The sequence below is a fragment of the Prionailurus bengalensis genome, chromosome B3 (genome assembly GCF_016509475.1).
Source record: "Prionailurus bengalensis isolate Pbe53 chromosome B3, Fcat_Pben_1.1_paternal_pri, whole genome shotgun sequence".
In the NCBI taxonomy this organism is placed as follows: domain Eukaryota; kingdom Metazoa; phylum Chordata; class Mammalia; order Carnivora; family Felidae; genus Prionailurus; species Prionailurus bengalensis.
The window spans coordinates 109,092,002-109,118,126 of record NC_057355.1 but is presented as its reverse complement, the minus strand read 5'-3'; the positions used below and the strand labels follow the sequence as shown (position 1 = coordinate 109,118,126).

Sequence of the window (26,125 nt, the reverse complement as noted above, 5' to 3'; positions counted from 1 at the left end):
ACTACATTAAGTAATAAAATACAGTTAGTGAAGGAAGTGATATTTCATAAGTTACACCTGCCAAATATTTAAGATGAAAAGAAACTTTCATTGAGACGCCTAGGTGGCTCAGTCAGTTGAGCATCTGACCAGCTCAGGTCATTGACCTCACAGTTCGTAAGTTGGAGCCCCGCATCGGCCTCTGTGCTGTCAGTGCAGATCCCGCTTTATATCCTCTGCCCTCCCCCTTTCTCTGCACCTCCCCCTCTCCCTCTCTTAAAAATAAACATTAAAAAAAAACACTTTAATTTCTTTCCCATCTTGCACTTGCTTCTCCTTTGTTCCTCAACTACATTAAACACACACACACACACACACACACACACACACACACACCTTATTTCACTACCTGTTTTTTAGGGGTTTAAGAAAGCAGCCTGGTCAGTTGACCTCTCTCTGTACTTGTGTGAAGGTTGATTACTAATAAAAAATGCTCCTGCAGCTTTTGAAAGCTAAGTTCTCTTTGGTACCTTAGAAAAAAAGTCTTAATCTTCCAGAATTTTTACATATAATCAAACTAATCAGTCTTTTCTTTATGTCCTCTCATTTGGTTTTGTTTTGGTTGTTGAAGTATTGTTTACGTATAACAAGAGTCACCATTTTCAATTACAGGTTTAGGAGTTTGGACAATGCAGTTGTGTGATTACCATACAGAACACTTCTATCACATCGAAAATTTCCCTTGTGCCCTTTTGCAGTCAACACCTCCCTCCACCCTCAGTTCCTAGCAACCAGTAATGTTTTCTGCCGCTACAGATTTGCCTTTTCCAGAATGTCTTATATGTCTTTTGTATCTGTCTTCCTTCATGTATTTAGCACCGTATTTAGCACAATGCATATGAGTCGCCCATGCTAATACATGTTATCAGTAGTTTCTTTATTCCTGCATAGTAACCACTGGATGCTTACTCCACGGTTGGTTTATCCAATGACCAGTTGAAGATATATAAGCTGTCTACAATCTTTCACAATCATGAATGAAACCATTATAAACTTTTACATACAAATTTTTATGTGAATATATAATTTTTCATTTCTCTTGGGTAAATACCAAGGAGTAGTAGGACTCCTGGGTCATATGGTTAAGTTATGTGTTTAACTTTATTAGAAACTGCCAGTCTTCTAAAGTGACTATACACCATTCTGGATTCCCACCAGAAATGTACAAAGGTTCAAACTGTTTTGTGTCCTTATCAGCTTTTGTTATTGCCAATTTTTTTGTTTTGTTTTTTGTTTTTTGTAGCCATTCCAACAGGGAAAATAGAATGTCACTATGCTTTTAATTTGTATTCCTAATAACTATAAGATGTCAAACATCTTTTGATATGTTTGTCATCTATATATTCTTTTCAAAGTGTCTGCTCAAATCTTTTGCCCATTTTTTAATTGGGTTGTTTGTTTATTATTAAGTTTGGACGGTTCTTTATATATTTGGATACAAGACCTCCATCAGGTCTGTATTTTACAAATATTTTCTCCAGTCTGTAGTCTGGTATTTTCGTTTTCTTAACAGTGTCTTCCAAAGAATTTTAATTTGAGGCAAGTCCAATTTGTCAATTTTTTCCCTTTATGGCTTGTATTTATTATGTCATGTATAAAAGTCTTTGCCCAATCTAAGACCACATTTTCTATGTTTTTGTCTATAAGTTTCATAATTTTAGGTTTTATATTTAGGTCTGTGATCATTTTAAATTAATTTCTGTAAATGATGAGAGGTATGAGTTGAGGGTCTGTTTTTTGCATATGAATATAAAATTGAAGTATGGATCTATTTCTAGGATGTCTTATTCTTTTCCATTACCTTGTATGTCTGTCTTTTTGCAGAGAGCACAGTCTTGATTTCTGAAGCTTTACAGTTATTTCTCAAAACTGTTTTGGCTACTCTGGTTTCTCTTCATTTCCCTATATTCTTAAGAATTAGCTTGTTAGGGGCGCCTGGGTGGCTCAGTCGGTTGAGCGTCCGACTTCGCTCAGGTCACGATCTCACGGTCCATGGGTTCGAGCCCCGCATCAGGCTCTGTGCCGACAGCTCAGAGCCTGGAGCCTGCTTCAGATTCTGTGTCTCCCTCTCTCTCTGGCCCTCCCCCCATTCATGCTCTGTCTCTCTCTGTCTCAAAAATAAATAAATGTTAAAACAAAAAAAAAAAGAATTAGCTTGTTAATTTATAAAAAATATCTCTATTGGGATTCCATTTAAGCTACAGAACAATTTGGGATTAGCTGACTCTTAACGTATTGGGTCTTCTAATCCATGAAGTCCATATTATCCCTCTATTTGCTTCATTTTTCTGATTTCTTTCATTGTTTTGTAGTTTTCAGCATGCAGATCCTGAACATATGTTGTTACCTATATACCATGGTATTTTGTGTTTTGGGTGTTATTGGGTGTTTTGGGTGTTATACTTTTTAACATTTTTTTCAATTAACAATTATTCCATTGCTAGTACAGAGAAATACTAACCCTGCACCTTGTGACCTCGTTAAACTCACTTATTAGTTCTGGTAGCTACTGTGTAGATTTTTTGAGAGTTTCTGTGTAAGAAATAATTTTATTTGCAAACAGACATAGTATTATTTCCTCCTTTCCAATCTAATGTCTATTCTTCCTTTTCTTGCCTTACTTCACTGGCTAGGACCTCCAGTAGATGTGTAAGAGGAGCAACAAGTGGTCATCCCTGCCTTGTTTCCAATTTTAGGGGGAAAGTATGGTCTCACCATTAAGTATGATGTTAGTTACAGTTTTTCACAGAAGTCCTTTATCAGGGTGAGGAAGTTCCCTTCTAACGCTAATTTTCCCAGAGCTTTTATCATGAGTAGATGCTGGATTTTGTCAAATATTTTGTCTGTATCTATTGAGATGATTATATAGTCCTTCTCCTTTATTCTGCTAATTTGGTGAATTATGTTAGTTTATTTCCTAAATAAACCAGCCTGATATTCCTGGGATAAACCTTAGTTTGTCCTACCAAATTGTCCTTTTAATATACTGTTGGATTCAACTTGCTAACAGTTTGTAAGGATTTTTACATTTAGTTTCATGAGGGATATTGGTCTTTAGTTGTCTTTTCTTATAGTATCAATAAGCTGGTAAGTGTTCTTTCTTGTTTTTTCAGAAAGAACAGGATTGACAGTATTCCTTTCTTAAGTGTTTGCTAGAATTCCCAGCAAAGCCATCTGGGAATTTAATTTTTTAGTAAACATAGAACTACTCAGATTCTCTATTTCTTCTTGTATTGGTTTTGGAAATGTCTTTTAAAAAATATATCCATTTTATCTAAGCTATCTAACTTATTGGCACAAAAGTATTCAGGGACACCTGGGTGGCTCAGTCAGTTGAGTGTCCAGCTCTTGATTTTAGCTCAGCTCATGATCTCATGGTTTTGGGGATCAAGCCTCACATCAGGCTCTGCCTCTTTCCCACTCACACATTCTCTATCAAAATAAATAAATATTTTTTTAAAAAGGTATTCCCAATTTTTATTTATTGTCCTCTTAATTTCTGTAAGGTCCACAGTAGTATCCCTTACCTTACTAAATTTTTTGTGACTATTTTCTTTTCAGTGAATTCTCTTTAAGATACTTTTAAACATAAAATCAGTCATTTATAAATCATGGTAATTTTATAACCTTTATAAAAAAGCATATCTCACTTCACTCTCCTGCCTAATTATACTAATAGGCCTAGCCCTTCAAGATCAATATTAAATACAATTGTGATACTTCTATATATTACCAAAAACATGAGGTGGCCTTTTGACATACACTTTTTAAAACTGAGTTAAAGAAATAACCACCTACTTCTTTTATCTGGAGCAGGGATTGACAAACTATGGACCCAGGCTAAATCTGGCCTACCACCTGTTTTTGTAACACACTTTTTTTGAAACACACTCATTTATTTATATATTGTCTGTAGTTACTTTCACCTTACGATGGCAGAATTGAGTAGATGTGACAGAAATCAGACAGCCCATGAAGCCTAAAATATTTACCCTCTGGCCCTTTACAACAGTTTTGCTAACCCCCTAATTTAGAGGATTCTTCTTTTAATCAAGAATGGATGCTAGATTTTATCAAACATCTTCTTGGGTAAGTGTTATAATGAATTTACATTTTCCTCTTTAACCTATTTATATGGCAAATTATATTGAGATTCCTAATTGCACCATCCCTGCATCCTGGAATGAATGCACCAAGGTGTTTTTTTTTTCTTTTTTTTTTTTAATGTTTATTTTGAGAGAGAGAGCATGTGTGAGTGGGGCTGGGGGCAGAGACAGAGGGAGAGACAGAATCCCAAACAGGTTGTCTGCACACAGCCCGACACAGGGCTTGATTCTCTAGAACTATGAAATCATGACCTGAGCCAAAATCAAGAGTTGGACACTTAACCCAATGAGTCACCCAGGTACCCCAGTCAAGTTGTTTTATATCTGGGATTCTTCTGATACATGTAACAGGAATTTTTTTATCAGTAATACTTATAAGTGAGATTGGTCTAACAGTTCTCTTCCCAATATCTGCTAGCCTTGTAAAAAAAAACTAAAGAAATCTGCTTTTGAAGTATTTCCTGATTATCCTTAACAAATATGGTATCTGTTCCTCTGAATGTTCAGTGTTCTTCAAGCAACTGTTACTGAACTTAATCATATCTGAACTATGTTAAAGGAATTTAACTTCAATTCCCCTTCTACTGCCTCAGTATAAGAAGGAAAACAATGCTAAAAAGCTGTAACATATTTTGATATACTGCTCTAGAAGCTGGGAGTGTTTTATACTAGACTGAATATTTACTAATGCTTCTAATGCTTTTTTTTTTTTTCTCCTGAGTCTGCTATGTGTGTATGTATGGTGAATATGTAATACTTAATGTAATTTCTTAAAAATTAAACTATTAAAATGTAATTTCTTTAGGAATCACATACCAAGGTTAATTTTATAGACACACTATTTTAAAAGAAAAGGTGGATCTTAACTAATGCAGCTAAAGGGAAATACAGTTTATAGAATACATTATTTCACACACAAAAATTACTAATCAAGTATGCTCTGGATAATTCTAGACTTATTCTATAATTATATAGCTACATGACTTTTGGACAAGTTGTTTAATCTGTATGGACCTGAACTGAATCTCATCGTCTATGAAATGATGAATTTGATGACTCCTAGAGTCCCTTTCAGCAGTAAGATTCTAAGAATCTAAGATAACTAATTTATTTTTTATATTAAATCTCACAAGGTTCTCAAACAAGTGTCTAATCCTTTTTAATAAAGAAAAAATAGGTAAGTTTGATATGATATAATAGGTTTATTAGCCTCATGTTTATCTTTGTAAATTTGTCCAGTTTTCATTGGATGTATTTGTTCTGCAAAATTGTCTAAGGCCATAATTATCACACAACATACATATTTTAAAAGAATAATATAGGTGTGCTTGCGTGGCTCAGTTGGTTAAGTGTCCAACTCTTGATTTCAGCTCAGGTCATGATCTCAGTTTGTGAGTTTGAGCCCTGCATTGGGCTCTGTGCTGACAGCATGGAGCCTGCTTAGGATTCTCTCTCTCCCTTTCCCTATGTCACTCTTTCTCTCTCTCTCTCTCTCTCGCTCTCTCAAAATAAATAAGTGAACTTAAAAAAATTTTTAAATAAAGAATTTTTAAAAAATTAAAATAAAATAGGAATATAACTTTAAAAAAATGTTAAGGGGAGGCTTTGAATAAGACCCATTATCCCTTGTTGAGTCTCAAAAAGACTTTAAAAAGTTACCTCTGTTTTTGGAAGACATCTTCCTTCCTGCTGATTTCAATGTTTCTTTATTTCTTTTTTTCCTAGTTGCTTTGATCTGTCCTTGACCAGATGCAGAATCAGAGTCAGAAGAGTCAAGTTTGACTTGACGGTGCCTTCTTGACTTGGATGCCTTGAGAGTGAGAAATCCAATTAACCACAATGAATCACAAAATGAATCCAACTGATAGATAATTTAGGGGAAGAAGCATATATAATCAAAGAGGAGGAAAAATAAAAATCATAAAGTACTTTACCATAATGCTGGCTTAACACTTGTTGCATATATATACTCTTTTATCTTTACAATAGGAAAGCCTCTCTGGAGTGTCATCAGCAACTACTCAAACTGGGTGAAAAATGTAGTTGTTGGGTTAAAATGTAGTTGTAGTTGCATGGCTGGGAAACAGGTGTAAAGGATGAGTACTGTTTCTTACTGTCTAATAACCTATTTTTCCTTTCTTCTAATAACATTTATGTTCCCTAGTTACCACCATGTTTTGAGTGGAACTACTTTATGCCTGGTTCCAGGTATGTGCCGCTGACCTAGTCAAAAGTTTCACATTCCCATGGCCACTGATTTTGGGCCATGATCTCTATCATGGCCAGAATAACTCCATTTTAGAGTTCTAGTTAACTATCAGGAAGGAAAATTCTCCCTTTCTATTGAACTTAAGCTGGGACCACGGCAAAGCGGGCTGTCAGGAAGAACACTTGAAGACAGTAAAAGCAACACAGCAGGTAAGAAATGGAAGGATGGTGCAAGGACATTTTAGTTTCATCAGTCAATGAATTCCCTTACTTGCTTAAGCAGAGTTCTCACAGTTTTCAGTTAATGCCATGTATGCAGTGCAGGTATTAACAATTGTTTAAAAACTATCATGCATTATATGTTAATTGTGTCTCAATAAAGAAAAAATCTGCAGCTATGCTATGACACTCTATTAATACTTTATGGGAATTATAATTTAATTCTTTAATAACTTTTAAAAAGTATTTCATAATGTCTAAAGATACACATTAAATATCAATTGACATTATATTATACGGAAACAGTTCTGGTTTAAAACAATTTGGATTAATTAATTTATTGTTCTTCGTTCAACAATATTTTGTACTCAACTTACTGTGAGATACCTATATGTAACACTTAACAAATCTACAGTCACTTTTAACTTTTTTTTATTCCTTTTCATTTCTACAACTAGTAAAATGATAGTAATTTCCCACAGAATACAGACATTCTTGGATTCATGAAAAAAAAAAAACAGGAAAAAATATGGGATTGAGCACATAAGTTTATCAGTGCTCTCTCCTAAAATGCCACTAACATGAAAGTAAGAAGCTAAAAATGAATAAATTCACAAAACAGAGCTAACAGAAAACAATGCAGCTGCTAAAAAAATTTTAGCAGTAGAAACAGTGAGTGGTAGCTGATTGAAGTGAATGAAGAAATTTGAAATCTAATTGCCTATATTGAGGAAGTTACTAGAAAGCAAGCTGACCCAAGTGGATCAGGAATTATTCATCAGGAATGGGACAACAAAGGGGCGCCTGGGTGGCTCAGTTGGTTAAGTGTCTGACTTTGGCTCAGGTCATGATCTCACAGTTCATGAGTTGGAGCCTTGCATCAGGCTCTATGCTGACAGCTTAGAGCCTGGAGCCTGCTTTGCATTCTGTGTCTCCCTCTCTTTCTGCCCCTCCTCTACTCACACTTTGTGTCCCTCTCTCTCTCAAAACTAAATAAACATTAAAAAAAAAAAAAATAAAGAAATGGGACAATAAAAATGGCAGATAGGCTGAAAATCTACAGAAGTAATTGTGTCCTGTTTCCCAACCTCAAAACTCAACAACTGACCTCCTGCAGAAAACAGGAGGCTTGCTCTCTGGAGAGGTTAAGCTGCAGGGTTGAGGAATGGTGTAACAGAAGAAGGGGACAGAGTCTCTCACTGACAACCCAGGAGTTAGGTGAAATCTGCATAAGGAACCGTAAGCCTCTTGAGGGACTCTCTCTGTAGGCTCCCAAAACATTGGCAGCCTGGTTTATTTACCTCTCCTTCCCGCAGACAAGCTGTCTGGTAGAAATGACCAGATCCAAGGAAATGAAATACTGAGGCTAAAAGTTGTAGCTCTATATGACCACTCTTAAATATGATCTGAGGCTCTTCAAATGTTTCAACAAAGCCACCAAAATGAAAGAGATCAAAATAAACAAAAATAGGAACTCTAGGGAGAAAGGAGGAAACTTCAAAACACTGTAGCATCCCCAAACAGATAAAAGATAAAGATAGTGCCTCCAGAAAAAAAAAATTTTTTAAGTAAGAAAAGATTCAGAGAAGAAAAAAAAATCTTAGCAATAAAAAAAGGTCAGCAGAAATAAACAATTCAAATAATGGTTCAGAAGACAGAGTTTAGGCAGTCTTCCTGAAAACGGGTTGAAAACAGAAAACAAAAATAAGAAAATGAAAATTCAAGAGAAGAAGCAAGAATGCAGCAAAAATAGTATCAAAGAAACAATATAAAAAACTCCTCATAACTGAAGGCTATCAGATTAAAAGGATGCCTGCCCTGAAAGCCAAGGGCAATGATGGGGAAAAAAAAGACCCACACCAAGTTACATTATCATGAAATTTCAAAACTCCAGGATAGAAAGTCCTAAAACCTTCCATGATCAAGAATATCAAAAGGTGGAGACAATAACAAACAACAGTGTCAAAATTCTAAGTAAACACCAGAAAAGATAACTGAAAGAGAAAAAGTTAAAGATGGATTAGGAATTCCGGGGTGGAAGTCGTGGAGCAGGAGACTGCTGGGTTATATGAGCTCTGTAGTAGTATTAGACTTTTTAAACTATGTACATGTATTGTGGCGCCTGGGTGGCTCAGTTGGTTAAGCGTCCGAAGTTGGCTCAGGTCATGATCTCACAGTTCATGAGTTGGAGCCCCACGTAGTGCTCTGTGCTGACAGCTCAGAGCCTGGAGCCTGCTTTGGATTCTGTGTCTCCCTCTCTCTCTGCCTTTTCTCTGCTCGCACTCTGTCTCTCTCTCTCTCGCTCTCTCAAAAATAAATGTTAAGGGGTGAGAGGGGAAGATGGCAGCGTAGGAGGACGCTGGGCTCACCACGGGTCCTGCTGATCAGTTAAATTCCACCCACACCTGCCTAAATAACCCAGAAAACCGCCAAAAGACTAGCAGAATGGATTCTCTGGAGCCAAGCGCAGACAAGAGGCCCACGGAAGGGGGTAGGGAGGGCGGAGAGGCGGTGCGCACTACATGGACTGGTGGGAGGGAGCCGGGGCGGAGGGGCAGCCTGCCCACCAAGTAGAGCCCCCGATCTGGCTGACAAAAGCGGAGGGGCCAGATGGAGTGTGTTCTGACAGCAAGTGGGAGTTGACATCTGGAAGGTTATAAGCTAACAGCTCTGCTCGGGAGAGCGGGAGGGCTGGAGGACAACGGGAGGGAGAGTTGTTGAGCCCAGGACGACAGAGCTCAGCTTGGCAGGGAACAAAGGCGCTCGCCAGCGCCATCTCCCTCGCCCATCCCCCAGCCAAAATCCCAAAGGGAACCAGTTCCAGCCAGGGAACTTGCTTGCACCACACAAACATCCAACGCTGTGCTTCTGCGGATCAATCCCTCCGGCGGCGGGTCTGACTCCCTCCCGGTGCCGCAGGGCCCCTCCCAAAGTGGATCACTGAAGGATAAGCGAGCTGAGCCTGCCCCTCCTGCCCCTGTGCACCTTGCCAATCCACCCCAGCACCACAAGCCTGGCAGTGTGCAAGTAGCCCAGATGGGCCACGCCACCCCACAGTGAATCCCGCCCCTAGGAGAGGGGAAGAGAAGGCACACACCAGTCTCACTGTGGCCCCAGCGGTGGGCTGGGGGCAGACATCAGGTCTGACTGCAACCCTGCCCACCAGCACAAGTTATTCAAGACAGCACAGGGGAAGTGCCCCACAGTTCCGCACCACTCCAGGGACTATCCAAAGTGATGAAACAGAAGAATTTGCCTCAAAAGAAACTCCAGGAAATAGCGACAGCTAACGAACTGATCAAAAACGATTTAAACAATATAACAGAAAGTGAATTTAGAATAATAGTCATAAAATTAATCGCTGGGCTTGAAAACAGTATAGAGGAGATCAGAGAATCTATTGCTACAGAGATCAAGGGACTAAGGAACAGTCAGGAGGAGCTAAAAAATGCTATAAATGAACTGCAAAATAAAATGGAGACAACCATGGCTCGGATTGAAGAGGCAGAGGAGAGAATAGGTGAACTAGAAGATAAAATTATGGAAAAAGAGGAAGCTGAGAAAAAGAGATAAAAAAATCCAAGAGTATGAGGGGAAAATTAGAGAACTAAGTGATGCACTAAAGAGAAATAATATATGCATAATTGGTATTCCAGAGGAGGAAGAGAGAGGGAAAGGTGCTGAAGGGGTACTTGAAGAAATCATAGCTGAGAACTTCCCTGAACTGGGGAAGGAAAAAGGCATTGAAATCCAAGAGGCACAGAGAACTCCCTTCAGACATAACTTGAATCGATCTTCTGCACGACATATCATAGTGAAACTGGCAAAATACAAGGATAAAGAGAAAATTCTGAAAGCAACTAGGGATAAACGTGCTCTAACATATAAAGGGAGACCGAGAAGACTCGTGACGGATCTCTCTACTGAAACTTGGCAGGCCAGAAAGGAATGGCAGGAGATCTTCAATGTGATGAACAGAAAAAATATGCAGCCGAGAATCCTTTGTCCAGCAAGTCTGTCATTTAAAATAGAAGGAGAGATAAAGGTCTTCCCAAACAAACAAAAACTGAAGGAATTTGTCACCACTAAACCAGCCCTACAAGAGATCCTAAGAGGGATCCTGTGAGACAAAGTACCAGAGACATCGCTACAAGCATGAAACCTACGGACATCACAATGACTCTAAACCCATATCTTTCTATAATAACACTGAATGTAAATGGACTAAATGCGCCAACCAAAAGACATAGGGTATCAGAATGAATAAAAAAACAAGACCCATCTATTTGCCGTCTACAAGAGACTCATTTTAGACCTGAGGACACCTTCAGATTGAAAGTGAGGGGATGGAGAACTATTTATCATGCTACTGGAAGTCAAAAGAGCTGGAGTAGCCATACTTATATCACACAAACTAGACTTTAAAGGCTGTAACAAGAGATGAAAAAGGGCATTATATAATAATTACAGGGTCTTTCCATCAGGAAGAGCTAACAATTAAAAATGTCTATGTGCCAAATACAGGAGCCCCCAAATATATAAAACAACTACTCACAAACATAAGCAACCTTATTGATAAGAATGTGGTAATTGCAGGGGACTTTAACACTTCACTTACAGAAACGGATAGATCATCTAGACACACGGTCAATAAAGAAACAAGGGCCCTGAATGATACATTGGATCAGATGGACTTGACAGATATATTTAGAACTCTGCATCCCAAAGCAATAGAATATACTTTCTTCTCGAGTCCACATGGAACATTCTCCAAGACAGATCACATACTGGGTCACAAAACAGCCCTTCATAAGTATACAAGAATTGAAATCACACCATCCATACTTTCAGACCACAATGCTATGAAGCTTGAAATCAACCCCAGGAAAAAGTCTGGAAAACCTCCAAAAGCACGGAGGTTAAAGAACACCCTACTAAAGAATGAATGGGTCCACCAGGCAATTAGAGAAGAAATTAAAAAATATATGGAAACAAACGAAAATGAAAATACAACAATCCAAACACTTTGGGATGCAGCAAAGGCAGTCCTGAGAGGAAAATACATTGCAATCCAGGCCTATCTCAAGAAACAAGAAAAATCCCAAATACAAAATCAAACAGCACACCTAAAGGAACTAGAAGCAGAACAGCAAAGACAGCCTAAACCCAGCAGAAGAAGAGAAATAATAAAGATCAGAGCAGAAATAAACAATACAGAATCTAAAAAAACTGTAGAGCAGATCAATGAAACCACGAGTTGGTTTTTTGAAAAAATAAACAAAATTGATAAACCTCTAGCCAAGCTTCTCAAAAAGAAAAGGGAGATGACCCAAATAGATAAAATCATGAATGAAAATGGAATTATTACAACCAATCCCCCAGAGATACAAGCAATTATCAGGGAATACTATGAAAAATTTTATGCCAACAAACTGGACAACCTGGAAGAAATGGACAAATTCCTAAACACCCACACACTTCCAAAACTCAATCAGGAGGAAATAGAAAGCTTGAACAGACCCATAACCAGCGAAGAAATTGAATCAGTTATCAAAAATCTCCCAACAAATAAGAGTCCAGGACCAGATGGCTTCCCAGGGGAGTTCTACCAGACGTTTAAAGCAGAGATAATACCTATCCTTCTCAAGCTATTCCAAAAAATTCCCAGAAAGGGAAGGAAAACTTCCAGACTCATTCTATGAAGCCAGTATTACTTTGATTCCTAAACCAGACAGAGACCCAGTAAAAAAAGAGAACTACAGGCCAACATCCCTGATTAATATGGATGCAAAAATTCTCAACACGATACTAGCAAATCAAATTCAACAGCATATAAAAAGAATTATTCACCATGATCAAGTGGGATTCATTCCTGGGATAGAGGGCTGGTTCAACATTTGCAAATCAATCAATGTGATACATCACATTAATAAAAGAAAAGATAAGAACCATATGATCCTGTCAATTGATGCAGAAAAGGCCTTTGACAAAATTCAGCAACGTTTCTTAATAAAAACCCTCGAGAAAGTCAGGATAGACAGAACATACTTAAAAATCATAAAAGCCATTTATGAAAAGCCCACAGCTAACATCATCCTCAACGGGGAAAAACTGAGAGCTTTTTCCCTGAGATCAGGAACACGACAGGGATGTCCACTCTCACCGCTGTTGTTTAACATAGTGTTGGAAGTTCTAGCATCAGCAATCAGACAACAAAAGGAAATCAAAGGCATCAAAATTGGCAAAGATGAAGTCAAGCTTTCACTTTTTGCAGATTACATGATATTATACATGGAAAATCCGATAGACTCCACCAGAAGTCTGCTAGAACTGACACATGAATTTAACAAAGTTGCAGGATACAAAATCAATGTACAAAAATCAGTTGCATTCTTATACACTCATAATGAAGCAACAGAAAGACAAATAAAGAAACTGATCCCATTCACAATTGCACCAAGAAGCATAAAATACCTAGGAATAAATCTACCCAAAGATGTAAAAGATCTGTATGCTGAAAACTATAGAAAGCTTATGAAGGAAATTGAAGAAGATGTAAAGAAATGGAAAAACATTCCATGCTCATGGATTGGAAGAATACTGTCAAAATGTCAATACTACCCAAAGCTATCTACACATTCAATGCAATCCCAATCAAAACTGCACCAGCATTCTTCTCGAAACTCGAACAAGCAATCCTAAAATTCATATGGAACCACAAAAGGCCCCGAATAGCCAAAGGAATTTTGAAGAAGAAGACCAAAGCAGGAGGCATCACAATCCCAGACTTTAGCCTCTACTACAAAGCTGTCATCATCAAGACAGCATGGTATTGGCACCAAAACAGACACATAGACCAATGGAATAGAATAGAAACTCCAGAACTAGACCCACAAACGTATGGCCAACTCATCTTTGACAAAGCAGGAAAGAACATCCAATGGAAAAAAGACAGCCTCTTTAACAAATGGTGCTGGGAGAACTGGACAGCAACATGCAGAAGATTGAAACTAGACCACTTTCTCACACCATTCACAAAAATAAACTCAAAATGGATAAAGGACCTGAATGTGAGACAGGAAACCATCAAAACCCTAGAGGAGAAAGCAGGAAAAGACCTCTCTGACCTCAGTCGTAGCAATTTCTTACTTGACACATCCCCAAAGGCAAGGGAATTAAAAGCAAAAATGAACTACTGGGACCTCATGAAGATAAAAAGCTTCTGCACAGCAAAGGAAACAACCAACAAAACTAAAAGGCAACCAATGGAATGGGAAAAGATATTTGCAAATGACATATCAGACAAAGGGCTAGTATCCAAAATCTATAAAGAGCTCACCAAACTCCATACCCGAAAAACAAATAACCCAGTGAAGAAATGGGCAGAAAACACGAATAGACACTTCTCTAAAGAAGACATCCGGATGGCCAACCAGCACGTGAAAAGATGCTCAATGTCACTCCTCATCAGGGAAATACAAATCAAAACCACACTCAGATATCACCTCATGCCAGTCAGAGTGGCCAAAATGAACAAATCAGGAGACTATAGATGCTGGAGAGGATGTGGAGAAATGGGAACCCTCTTGCACTGTTGGTGGGAATGCAAATTGGTGCAGCCACTCTGGAAAAGAGTGTGGAGGTTCCTCAAAAAATTAAAAACAGACCTACCCTATGACCCAGCAGTAGCACTGCTAGGAATTTACCCAAGGGACACAGGAGTACTGATGCATAGCGGCACTTGTACCCCAATGTTTATAGCAGCACTCTCAACAATAGCCAAATTATGGAAAGTCTAAATGTCCATCAACTGATGAATGGATAAAGAAATTGTGGTTTATATACACAATGGAGTACTACGTGGCAATGAGAAAGAATGAAATATGGCCCTTTGTAGCAACGTGGATGGAACTAGAGAGTGTGATGCTAAGTGAAATAAGCCATACTGAGAAAGACAGATACCATACGGTTTCACTCTTATGTGGATCCTGAGAAACTTAACAGAAACCCATGGGGGAGGGAAGGAGAAAAAAAAAAAGAGGTTAGAGTGGGAGAGAGCCAAAGCATAAGAGACTCTTAAAAACAGAACAAACTGAGGGTTGATGGGGGGTTGGGGGGGTGGGAGGGTGGGTGATGGGTATTGAGGAGGGCACCTTTTGGGATGAGCACTGGGTGTTTTATGGAAACCAATTTGAAAAGAAATTTCATATATTGAAAAAATAAAAAATAAAAAAATAAATGTTAAAAAAATTAAAGAAAAAAAAAGAAAGAAAGAACTTACCTGAACAACAACTGAAAAGGCCTTTGATTTTATTCTCGCTAAGGATTCTGCCCTTTCACATCTCTGGATAAAAAATAAACAAGAAGGAGAAAAAGTTAAAACACATAAACATTAAAAGAAATTATGAATACGCAGGTATTTGTTATCAGAAATAAGATTGGAAATAGAAGGTACGGTAAAAAGAAATTAACATTTTTTGGACACATATTGACCAAAGACATATAAACACAGACAACATTCTCATAGCAGGTCCACAACACCATCTCCATAGCTACTGACTGTTGAAATTCAGGATTTAAGGAAGATTATATGAATGAAAGCCTTGGTGATCAGGCCACTCCCTCCTCATCTGCCTCCTCTTCTGCCTATGCCCCAAAATGACTCCTGTCTCATCCACGAAGATGGACGAAAACCCTGGAGGCAGGAAGCAATAAACAGTAGCTAGAGCTCCACACTGGCTGAAAGTAGGACAGGAAGTAACAAAAGACATATTTCAAAAACCCTACTCTGCCTGTGTAAGGACTAAGAGCACCTTCCACCATCATTCTCCCCTTTCCCTGCAAAAACTTAACATCCTCACTCCCAATTTACACTTGTTGTGGTCTTCCACAAGGTTTCCAGGAAAAAACAGACTAACTTTTCATAGGGCCGATGTTTCAGGATTTTCTGAGATAATTATTTTAATACCAAGGGTCATAATACCTGTACACAGAATCACTTGTATACATAATACTTGTATACAGAACCACACAGAAAATGAAAACAAACTAACCAAACTATTGCCCCGCAAACAATCAGATAGTGAATTTCTCTGACCTGTGATTCTTGTGAATTTCCTTCTCTGTTTTCTTCTCCATCTTTAACTTTTGATTTTAAGGATGGATTCTGGAAGAGCACAAAAGTTATATATACACATTTACAATTCAAATTAACTAAAAATCAATTGCAAATAATTTCAGAGCAATGAGAATCATTTATTTTTTTAATTACTGCAAAACTAAAAGATCATTTCACCTTATTACTGCACGGTTCACCACCTGACATTAAATTAAGATCAAGGTTAGGTTTCAGAATAGTTCTAAAAATCATCAATAAAATGCCTAAATCCTCCTAACTAAGGAAGGAAAACATGCATTTCATATAGTAGTAAGAAAATTGGTTTATTCTCCTTTCCTTCAGGTATTCAGAGGTCTTAGTAATGCTAACTAGAGAGTTTACTCAAAGAGGGTGCTATAAAAAAAAGTAGTATAAAAAAAGGGCAATAAGAGAGTACTCCGATAGATTTTTACATTGATTGCCTAGGTCATTTGTGTAACCCATTTGTAACACTTGAAGTATTCAAACATTCTAAACTGTGCTGTCTCTCATTAAAATAAATGTGGGTAGAGGAAGCAAACTGTTTCCTTCTTCTCAAGACTGTCATCTCATCACTTTCTTTATCTTTTCTAAAATTAAGTTTTGAGCCAAATCCCTTTATATAATGAAAAGCCAAAAACTGGCAACCAATCTTTCTGAAAGACAATATATAAAATAATAATTCCCATCTAGCATTTATGAAAACACTAATACATTATCAGACACATAATAAGTCATCAGAAATTGCTTATGTTTTACTTTTATTTTTTCCTAAAAGTATTTACTAAAATAAGATGGAGTGGTGATTTCAAAGCTAAATTCAGCAAGGCTGGCCATGAGGTTTCCAGGGTAAAAAGTTTCTCTAGGTGAAAAGGTTACTGTGGAATGTGGGCAGCTCCAGCGTCAGTATCTGGATCAGAAAACTAAACTGAAAATCTGTAAAACTGTGTAAAACTAAACTGTGCTGATGAGATCTGTAAATGGATAAATCGAGGCAGGCAGAGCATGCCCTCTCACAATGGAAGAAGCCACCACTCAGGTCTAGCAGTCTGTTGCCATGCACAAAAGTGGGACCACTATTACAAACCACTGATTTTTAACAGAAGCTGGATGTCTGAAATTTTAACTCAAGTCCACAAATATTTAAGTGCCAGTAATTATTTTGACATTTTAAAACAATTTTAGGATCAACACCGTGTCAAACAAACCACACGTGTGTGTAGGATTTGGCCCAAAGACCGCCAGTGTGCAACCTCTAGAAAATGCTAAATTATAAAGATTGGAATAAATCTATGGTATACCAAGATTACTTATTCCTCTAAAGATAGATAGATATTATATATAATGTATGTTATTTAATACATATTATAGAATTATTATTAATAATTGTGTAAATATATATATAATGACATACAAAATCTGTTTGTAAGGTTAAATAGCATTACATAGCTGATAACTGGCAAAGCTAGACCTAGAAAAGTAAAGCTCTCGAAATCTTAACTCCAGGAGAATGTAGCCACTCAACTAAACTGCCTCTCAACCTCATCATCCCTGTCTAGCCATTAGTGTAGAATGCAAATACAACAGTGATATATTAAACAAGCAGTCACATACCTTTCTGTCTTTGTGCCACTGCTGATGCTCTAAAACTATGTTCTTAATATTGTCAAAAAAATCATCCTTTATCAAGCTGAGGGCTTTGTCTGGATTGGATTTATCACCTGAAATTATATGTTTCATGTTCTGATAATGATCATGAACATTCAGCATTTCCTAAAAGTGAAAAGATGAATCTTTCAGTTCAATTTTTGAGGAGAAACTTAAAGGCAAAACCAACACAAAATAAAATGACACTCCCAAGTGACTAAGTTGATAAAGAATAATAAGCTACAGTATATTGAAAACAATATAATCATACAACCCAAATAGTACAACTTTATTAATGGTCTCCACAGAGATACACTAATCTTCACAAACCTCAAAGCCTCTGTGCCTGTCCCCATAAGCTCCATCATTACTTTACTAGTAAGATCCACGATTAAAAGAAATAGAAGGCAATTTATGACAACATTTGAGGCATCACTTAGACCTTCTTCCCCAGAAACCTCCAGCCAGTTGGGCAGGTCTATGGGGTAAGGGAAAGATAGCACATTACAGGTAGACTTCAGAAATCAGATAAAGCCAGTATGGAGACTTGGCTCAAAGAGCAGCAGAGAACGACTGACACTCCCATCACAGATGACCACTGCAACACCCGAGTCATCCCCAAGTTAGGCTACTCAATTCATTTCCAGTAGGTTTTGATGGCATTGACAGGGATCTGTTCAAACAATCACGAGCTGCTGGGCAGTGCTGAGTGCTCACTCATGCAGGACCTTCAAAGGAGAACACTGTCCAGACATGGGGAGCCTCAAACTTTGTACAGCTTGCAGTGTGCTGAATTCCATTATTTTACTACATGCAATAAAATACAGAGGAAAGACCACTAGCTGGACCCAGTTTTGAGGCTGAGTTCTGTCATTTGCTAGACTGTGACCTTGAGCAAATCCCTCAATCTGAGAATCACATTCCACATTTGTACAAAATTAAGTGATGCCATCTAGCCCACTGTAAACTATATTAAGTGAGCTTATACAAGTGGGAATGTTCTATAAAATGTAAAGCAACATACAAAGTTAAAGGATTAAGAAATAAAATAAAGTACATGCACCTTGGAGCCTTATAGGCTTGGACATTCAAATCCAGTGTCTGTACCTTACTGTACCCTACTTTATGCAAATTACTTACTTTCTCTGAACCTCAGTTTCCTTGTTTTTGAAATCAGGAAAATACCACCTCCTTTGCAGGGTTACTATGATCATTAGTGGGATAACAGACATAAAACACCTAACAGTTCCTGGCACGTGCTGAACACACAACACATGATAGCCACTACTGTATTATAATTGTAGAAGTAAAGAAACAAAGAAATGACTGGCTTAAGGTCATATTTAAGTAATAGAGTTATAATTCAAAATCAAAAGTTTCTTTTTCCCCATATACTTTTTTTTTTAATTCCAGTATAGTAAACATACAGTGTTATATTAGTTTTAGGTATACAACACCGTGACTCAACAAAAATCAGAAGTTCTGATTCAATATCCTAGTCTCTTCATTTTATTATGCATCCTTAACCACAAAGCTAGAACTAATGAGTAGCTGAATCATGACCCAAATTCAGGTCTGCTGACATGTAGGCTTAATAGCATTTGCAGGCAGGAGAAGCAACGTAGGGAAGTATTAAATGTAAGGATTATTATGAGAGCAGGTGAAAGACTGCACAAGGACAGGGTGAACAGAGTCAACAGAGGGAAAAGGCTCTTAAAGCAGGTCTGTGGTAAGTGAAAGACCCTACAAAAAATCACGATGACTTCACATAGAAGCTTCTAGGAATAGGCATTCCATAGCTTGGCCCTTTGGACCCTTCTCCCCAATCACCCTAAAAGGATATGCCTTTGTTCACCCCAGCTCTGTTCTCTAAAATCTGTCAGGGGCACCTGGGTGGCTCAGTCGGTTAAGCATCCAATTCTTGATTTCAGCTCAGGTCATGTTCTCATGGTCATGAGATCGAGCCCCACATCGGGCTCCATGCTGAGTGTGGCACTGGCTTGGGATTCTCTCCTTCCCTCTCTCTCTGCCCTTACCCTGATCGTTCTCTCTCTCAAAATAAAAATTAACTTAAAAAAATAAAATATAAAATCTTCCATACCTGTTTGCTGACACAGACAATATTTTCAAACAAAGGAACCTGTATTTCAACACTTTCAGAACCTTTAATTCTTAAAAGAACGTAAAATCAAAAACCATGTTTAAGAAGGTATGTTGACAAAAAATTAACTTTCTACCACCATATCAGTCCACAACCAAAAATGGGTTTTGTTTCAACCTCAGGGCAGTGCTATTCCATGCATGTAAAATTCTGGGAGTCTCACTACTTATTCATGTGAAAGATGATTTTTCTCAATACTGGCAACTCAAATAAAATACCAAAATACATTAGATGGTAAAGCTGCTTTAAGACTATGCCTCTTATCCATAAATCTTGATTTCATATTTTTGTTTTATCAGAACAGCTTTATTGTTTTCAGTGGCTTTTAAAATAAGCATTATAAAAAGCAACTTAAGAAATAAATACATAGTGTTAAAAAATAAAAATTAAGTCACTTTAAATTCTTGTTTTATGACCTATTTAAAATCAAACATAAATGGTGGCTTCAGTATTTGAATCTAAACATCCCAAGTCCAAGGGCAGTCTTCTATATTTTTTGCTTCTCACAGAGTTTCAAGATTTATTCCATAAATTTTCATATATTTAGAGTGTATTACATCTGATACTTTAGAGAAACAATAAGCATTCTATGATTGGTTAAAATCATTAGAAAAAATTTCAGTATCCCTAGATGAAGGTGTAACTTCTATATATAGTTAACAATAAAACATTTTTTTTTTTAATTTCAAGAGCATAAAAAACAAATTTACCTCTAACACATCAGAAGTGATAAGTTTCATTACACGATCATTTGGGTCCTTAAATTCTTCTGTAACTTCAGCTCGTTGAATTTTCTTCTTCATTCTATATGATAGCTGTGTGATAATGAATGTCTTTTAAAGGACATTTTTTTAGATAATCCATTTTCCAAAGACTACCAGACTTTTAAAATAACCTTTAAGGGGCACCTGGGTGGTTCAGTCGGTTAAGCATCCAACTTCAGCTCAGGTCATGATCTCACAGGTCATGAGTTTGAGCCCCAAACCAGGTGAGCTTGAGCCCCACTTCAGGGGAGCTCGAGCCCAATTTGGCCAGGCTGACAGTATGGAGCCTGTGTGGGATTCTTTCTCTCTCCCTCTCTCTCTGCCCCTCATTCACTTGTGCCCTCTTTGATAGACAGATAGATAGATAGATAAAATAAAGTATTTAAAAAAATAATAAAATAAAATAGCCTTTAAGATGTCATGCCACATGATTATAAATTCAAATGATAGAGAAGTTACATGATTGGCCAGCTGATGTCAGATCCAGAATTAGGACTTGGTGCTCTTTTAATCTAATATCTCAAGTGTCATAAGACTGAAGAAACATATTTTATTAGTGGACATTTCAATTCTTCACCAACTGACTTTAAAATTCCTTGGTCTTCTTTCAGTAACCTCTCTGATCTGAATAAAGGAATAAACAAATGGCAAATGCCAAATCTCATTTCCTATTCTAACAATTTGCTTAACAGATGGCATCTAGAAACACACTGTATTTAAAAGCAGAGACTAAATTTTTGTTTGCAAAAAGAAGTAATCAGAAAGCATTTTCTCCTATTTTAAGACACTGTTCTAATTGTATTGGAAATTATATAATATTCTTTCTACTTTATGGAGACTGAGGCACTTTATGAACAATGAAGTATAATTTCTCATTTTGAAAAACAATCTATTTTAGATAACATACCAATTTGGGCATTGCTGTAAAGTGAAATGCTTTGTCTAGTCGCAGTTTCCTAAAGATATAAGCTGCATCAAAATGTTGTGCATTTATCAAATCTTGCTGAAATTTTAAGACTTCATCCCAATCTTTCAGGGCAACTCTAATCTACAAACAAGAGAGTAAAAAAGTTACTAAAGGTATATCTTTTTCATTAATGTATTTTAATTTTGAAACATTGGCATTCCTGTTTAAATCAGTTTGTTGTAAAAATATCGTACCTGTTTCCTATTTCTGCTGAGGGAAAACAACAAGTATTACCTTTTGTTTTGGTTGACACAGTTGGGTGTTATATAATCCATATAGCAGATACAAAGCACCAACTCTGATCTGGAAGGTGTAGGGCGGTAAAAAATATTGCCAAGCCAAAGCTAATGCTTCTTTTGTAAACATGTTCTTTTCTAAATTTCTCATTCTACCACTAGAAAACAAAGAGAAAATATATTATGACTCTAAGTAAACCAGTAATGAACACGAATTAGAAGAGGTATATTCTAGCAGCTACTAGAAACTGGATGGGCATTCCACATCTGATCCTTTCACAATTCAAGCACAAAAACTTACTTTTCTGCTGTGCTTCTTACACTGAGGAATAGGCATGCACTCGGTAAACAGGATGCATCTTCCTAAGGCATCAACTTTACTTGCTGAATAGGGGAGCAAAGGGGGAGGGGCTACAAATTATTCCTGGTTAAGAATTTAAAACATTTTTAAAAATTAAAATAACCATGGTTATATTACAGAATAAAATACAAAAGTTATATGCCTTCTAATATACAATGGAGATTTTCCCCAATACTCTCAGGGATACACTCTACACCTCATTAGTCCTTGAGACACCTAGGTGAAAAAGTTAAAGAACCACAATACAACATAACCCACACCCTCCTCCCAATTCTGCAGGACAAAGCTCACCAAAGTAAAGAAGGAGCAGGGTAGAAAAGCAGACTTCACTATACTCCCAAAGCCTGGGATCTTCAAATAATAAATACACTAAAAGAATGCAAAATACTTACTGTAGTATTAGCAACCAAAGCAACTGCTAAAGAAACATCACCACTACTCAAGTAGTGTCTACTTCTTTTCTCATTTTACTTTTTCCTCCTTAGCTAAATATATGGAGGTAACCCCCGCAATATTTTCCAATATCTGCTTTACCACCTACTAGCTGTGTGACCACGGAGATTACTTAACCTCATTAAGCCTCAATTTCCCCTTCCATAAAACAAGGATAATTATGTACCTGCTTTTCAAAGTTGTTCTACGGATTAAATACATTAAGCTATAAATGTATTACATTTAGTAGCCATTAAAAAAATTAGTTCCTTTCATTAACTGTACAACAAATAGCTCTCTATCCTCCATCCCCCGCAATGTACAAACTACACAGGTAATTATTACACTGAAACAAAGAGAACTTTTACTTCTGATTCAGGAAAACACAGTCTTAATCACAAGAATTCATTCAGCCAATCATTTAGCTTTTTCAATATTGTGTGTGTTATGCTAATGAATATCAAACTTATCCAGTCACTGTCCTCACAGAGCTCTAATGGAAGGAAAACTTTAAAGCAATAATAATAATAATAAATGAATATTTACAGGGCAATGAAGGGTACCCTTAACACGTATTAGCTCATTTAACACTCATGACTGCAATAAGAGGTATTCCAGTCTCCATGCTATGGATATGGAAGTTCAGGCAAGTAATTTGCCCGAAGTCAGAGTTACTCTTTGGGTTGTGATTCAAATTCAGGCAGTCCCGCTCTGTAATCTGCTTGCTCTTAACCGCTATACTCTACCACCTTTTGAACTACACGCTGAAAATAACCTGTGCTAAGTCAAGAGATAAAAGAAGCATAATGCTCTGGGGAAAAAACCCAGTATGAACGCCTGACTTACTCTAGAAGGGCAAAGGAAGGCTTCCCTGAAACACTGTTCATTTGAGATTAATCTGAGTTTAGAAAAAGGTGGTCTGGCAGAAGGAACTGGGGGGAAAGCTCCAGGCCCAGTAAAGCCTGAAGAGGACCACAGGCGGCCTGGAGCAAGACAAACCACTGGAGTGGTAAGCAGGGGAAGGACAGGATCGGACTGGCACTCTAGAAAGACAACTGTGGTTGTATGAAAAACGAATTCAGTCGTGCAGCGTTCTGTCTTTGCTTGGGTGTTTGTTTTGTTTTTAAACAAGGGGCTTTAGGAGAACAAGGCTGGAGGAGGGCAAATGGTGGGTGACCTGGGCCAGGGTGAGGCAGAGGAGATGGAGAAGACGGTTTAGAAGGGTGGCCAGGCAGAAATACATACTCGGCGGGAGGCCGCAAAAGGACGCAGACGAAGCCAATGAAACTGCCCAGGAAGAAGGCCCGGGAGAGCTGGGGGCAGCGTGCAGGGGCTGCAGCCTTCCTCAGCCCTTCCCAGGAGCAGCAGCGCTTTGGGGAAGAAAAAAGCTTCCTACTCCGCCTCTGAGCAGGGAGTGATGCGAGGGTAGCGGACTAGAAACACCCACCAGAAGATGGTCCCGAACTTCATGCTCCTCCAGAGCTCCGTGAAGTCCTCGAAGCGCACGCTATCGGTCTCCTGGAAGCGGCTGAGCAGCGCCTCGCAGTCAGTCTGCAGGCCTGCAGGAGTCCCCATGCCTGCAAAAGCCCCTAGACCACGCGCGGACCAGCCGGCGGCTGTCGCCCAGGAAACCGAAGCCGGACGTCCCGCCCCCTGTGCTTGACGTACTTGCCTTATCCGGCCCCTTTAGCTCCGCCTCTAGCCGGACTGGTGCGAATTGTGGGTTTTGCTTCTTGCGCATGAGTGGATGTGTGCCCGTACCTGCTCTGATCTGCTTAACGATAGAGGGCTAAGGTCAGTTCTCTCAATTTCATTGAAGAAGTTTCTATCTCAGGAGTCGTGTGAGCCCAAGCAGGATTTTAGGTCTGCATTAGGCTAGCTTATGTAAATTGGCTTTACCCTTACTTTCCTTTAAAGTGACCCTGGGGGCGCCTGGGTGGCTCAGTTAAGCCCCTGACTTCGGTTCAGGTCATAATCTCGGGGGTTTGTGAGTTCGAGCCCCTCATCCTGCTCTGTGCTAACAGCTCAGAACCTGGAGCCTGCTTGAGATTCTGTGTCTCCCTCTCTCCCTGCCCTTCTCCCGCTGGCACTTTGTCTTTATATCAAAAATAAACATTAAAGTGATCCTGGAGTCACAGAAGTCAACTTTTATAGTTCGGCAAGAACAGGTCCCATCTTCCACCTAATTCTTCGTGGAAACAGGATCTAAAGAAGACCTTTTACTAGGAAATGAACTCCACTTATTCTCTCATAGTTTACAACCACATAGTATAGTGTTCAATGTCTGTCTCTCGTTGTAACCATTGCAGTCTTCTGCAACCACAAATTGAGAAACTTGTGAACATCTCCCCACCGCCGCTCACACCCCTATGTTCATAATAATCTGGCCTAGTACTTGGCAGAAAGTACGTATTTATCGATTATTTGGCTTAATTGGCACTCTGTGTATCCTCCACCTCTTACTCCCTGGAGCTAGATATGGAGTAGTATGCTGGACTTCTCACCATTTTCAGATTGCAGGGCATGCTATTTTTATTCTTTAGGAGTGGTATGCCAATATAATGGAAAGCATTAGACCATCTGTAGATGGAGGTTCAACTCACTTAACTTTCCTGATCACTGATCTTTTTAAAAAAATTTATGTAATATTTATGTATACAGAAAACCTTATGTAACATGTCTAAGATAAGCGTAACAATGAAGTGAACATTTGTGTACCTTCTACCTGTGGAGGAACAGGAACAGGAACAAGTCTGTCACATTCATCTGTGAACTCCTCCCCTAATTTATTCCCCTGCCTTTACCACTACCATGGTAACAACTACTATGTTTTGCTTCTCATTCTTTTGCGTCCGACTTCAGCTCAGGTCATGATCTCATAGTTTGTGGGTTCAAGCCCCTTGTTGGGTTCTGTACTGACAGCTCAGGGCCTGGAGCCTGCTTCAGATTCTGTCTCCTTCTCTCTGTGCTCCTACCGCACTTGTGCTCTTTCTCAAAAATAAATATTTAAAAGTTATTCCTTGTTTATCTTAAATACAGTCTAACTGTATTTTAAAGGACGTCCTTTATTTTTCTTTGTCAAATATGGCAATTCTACTTACACATTACAGCAGTATATATATATACATATATACATATGTATATATATATACACATATATACGTATATACACATATACATATATATACACATATGTGTATATATGTACATATATACACATATACACACATGTATATATGTATATATATATACATATATATGTAGAAATGTTGGATGATAATGGGTGCAAGTGTAAAACTTTAAAAGATAACGTCAAATTGTTTTTCTAGAGTGGTTGAACGGATTGTCACTTCAATATCCGTGTATGGCAGTTCCAAATTCAGCCATATCATCTCAGAAATTTGATACCTAATTGTGCTGTTAACATTCATTTCTGTGATTATTAATGGTTGTGCATCTTCTTAAATTCTAATCTTCTTCCTGTTCCCTCTACTTTGTCCATGTTTCAATTGGGTTGTTTGCCTTTTTCATACTGATCTGTAGGATCACCTTATATATTCTGGATCTTAAACTGGTGTTTGTTATATGTATTATAAATATCTTTCCCCAGTCTTATTTTTGTTTACTATCTTTATGGTGATATTTGATATACAGAAATTCTTATTTTTACTGTAGTCAATTTTTAAATCTTTTCCAATAAGGACTTTTGTCGATACATATGTTCTCTATATTTCATTATAGGGAATACCAAATAGTGTAACTTAATAGACCTTAAATGCTCAGTGGCTTAACATAAATTAAATTTATTTTTCTTTCCCATTAAATTCAATTAATGGCAAGTTGGGATGG

General features: G+C 37.9%; 1 protein-coding gene across 3 annotated transcripts in view; it reads right to left on the bottom strand.

Moving 5' to 3' along the window:
* SNAPC1 (small nuclear RNA activating complex polypeptide 1) overlaps window positions 1–26,125 on the bottom strand; it is a 42,791-nt gene that overhangs the window by 9,227 nt on the left and 7,439 nt on the right. The window contains exons 1-9 of one of the 3 annotated variants that reach the window (XM_043556308.1): window positions 23,724–23,832; window positions 21,785–21,867; window positions 21,482–21,641; window positions 21,188–21,328; window positions 20,227–20,331; window positions 17,323–17,481; window positions 15,670–15,738; window positions 14,854–14,916; window positions 5,805–5,955 (exon numbers count right to left, since the gene is read on the bottom strand). In XM_043556308.1, the coding sequence (XP_043412243.1) occupies window positions 5,805–5,955; window positions 14,854–14,916; window positions 15,670–15,738; window positions 17,323–17,481; window positions 20,227–20,331; window positions 21,188–21,328; window positions 21,482–21,634 (841 nt within the window). In that variant the 5' untranslated portion in view covers window positions 21,635–21,641; window positions 21,785–21,867; window positions 23,724–23,832. Of the gene's footprint in view, window positions 1–5,804; window positions 5,956–14,853; window positions 14,917–15,669; window positions 15,739–17,322; window positions 17,482–20,226; window positions 20,332–21,187; window positions 21,329–21,481; window positions 21,642–21,784; window positions 21,868–23,723; window positions 24,240–26,125 lie in introns of those variants that run through there. The other 2 variants (XM_043556307.1, XM_043556309.1) reach the window with 2 other exon arrangements.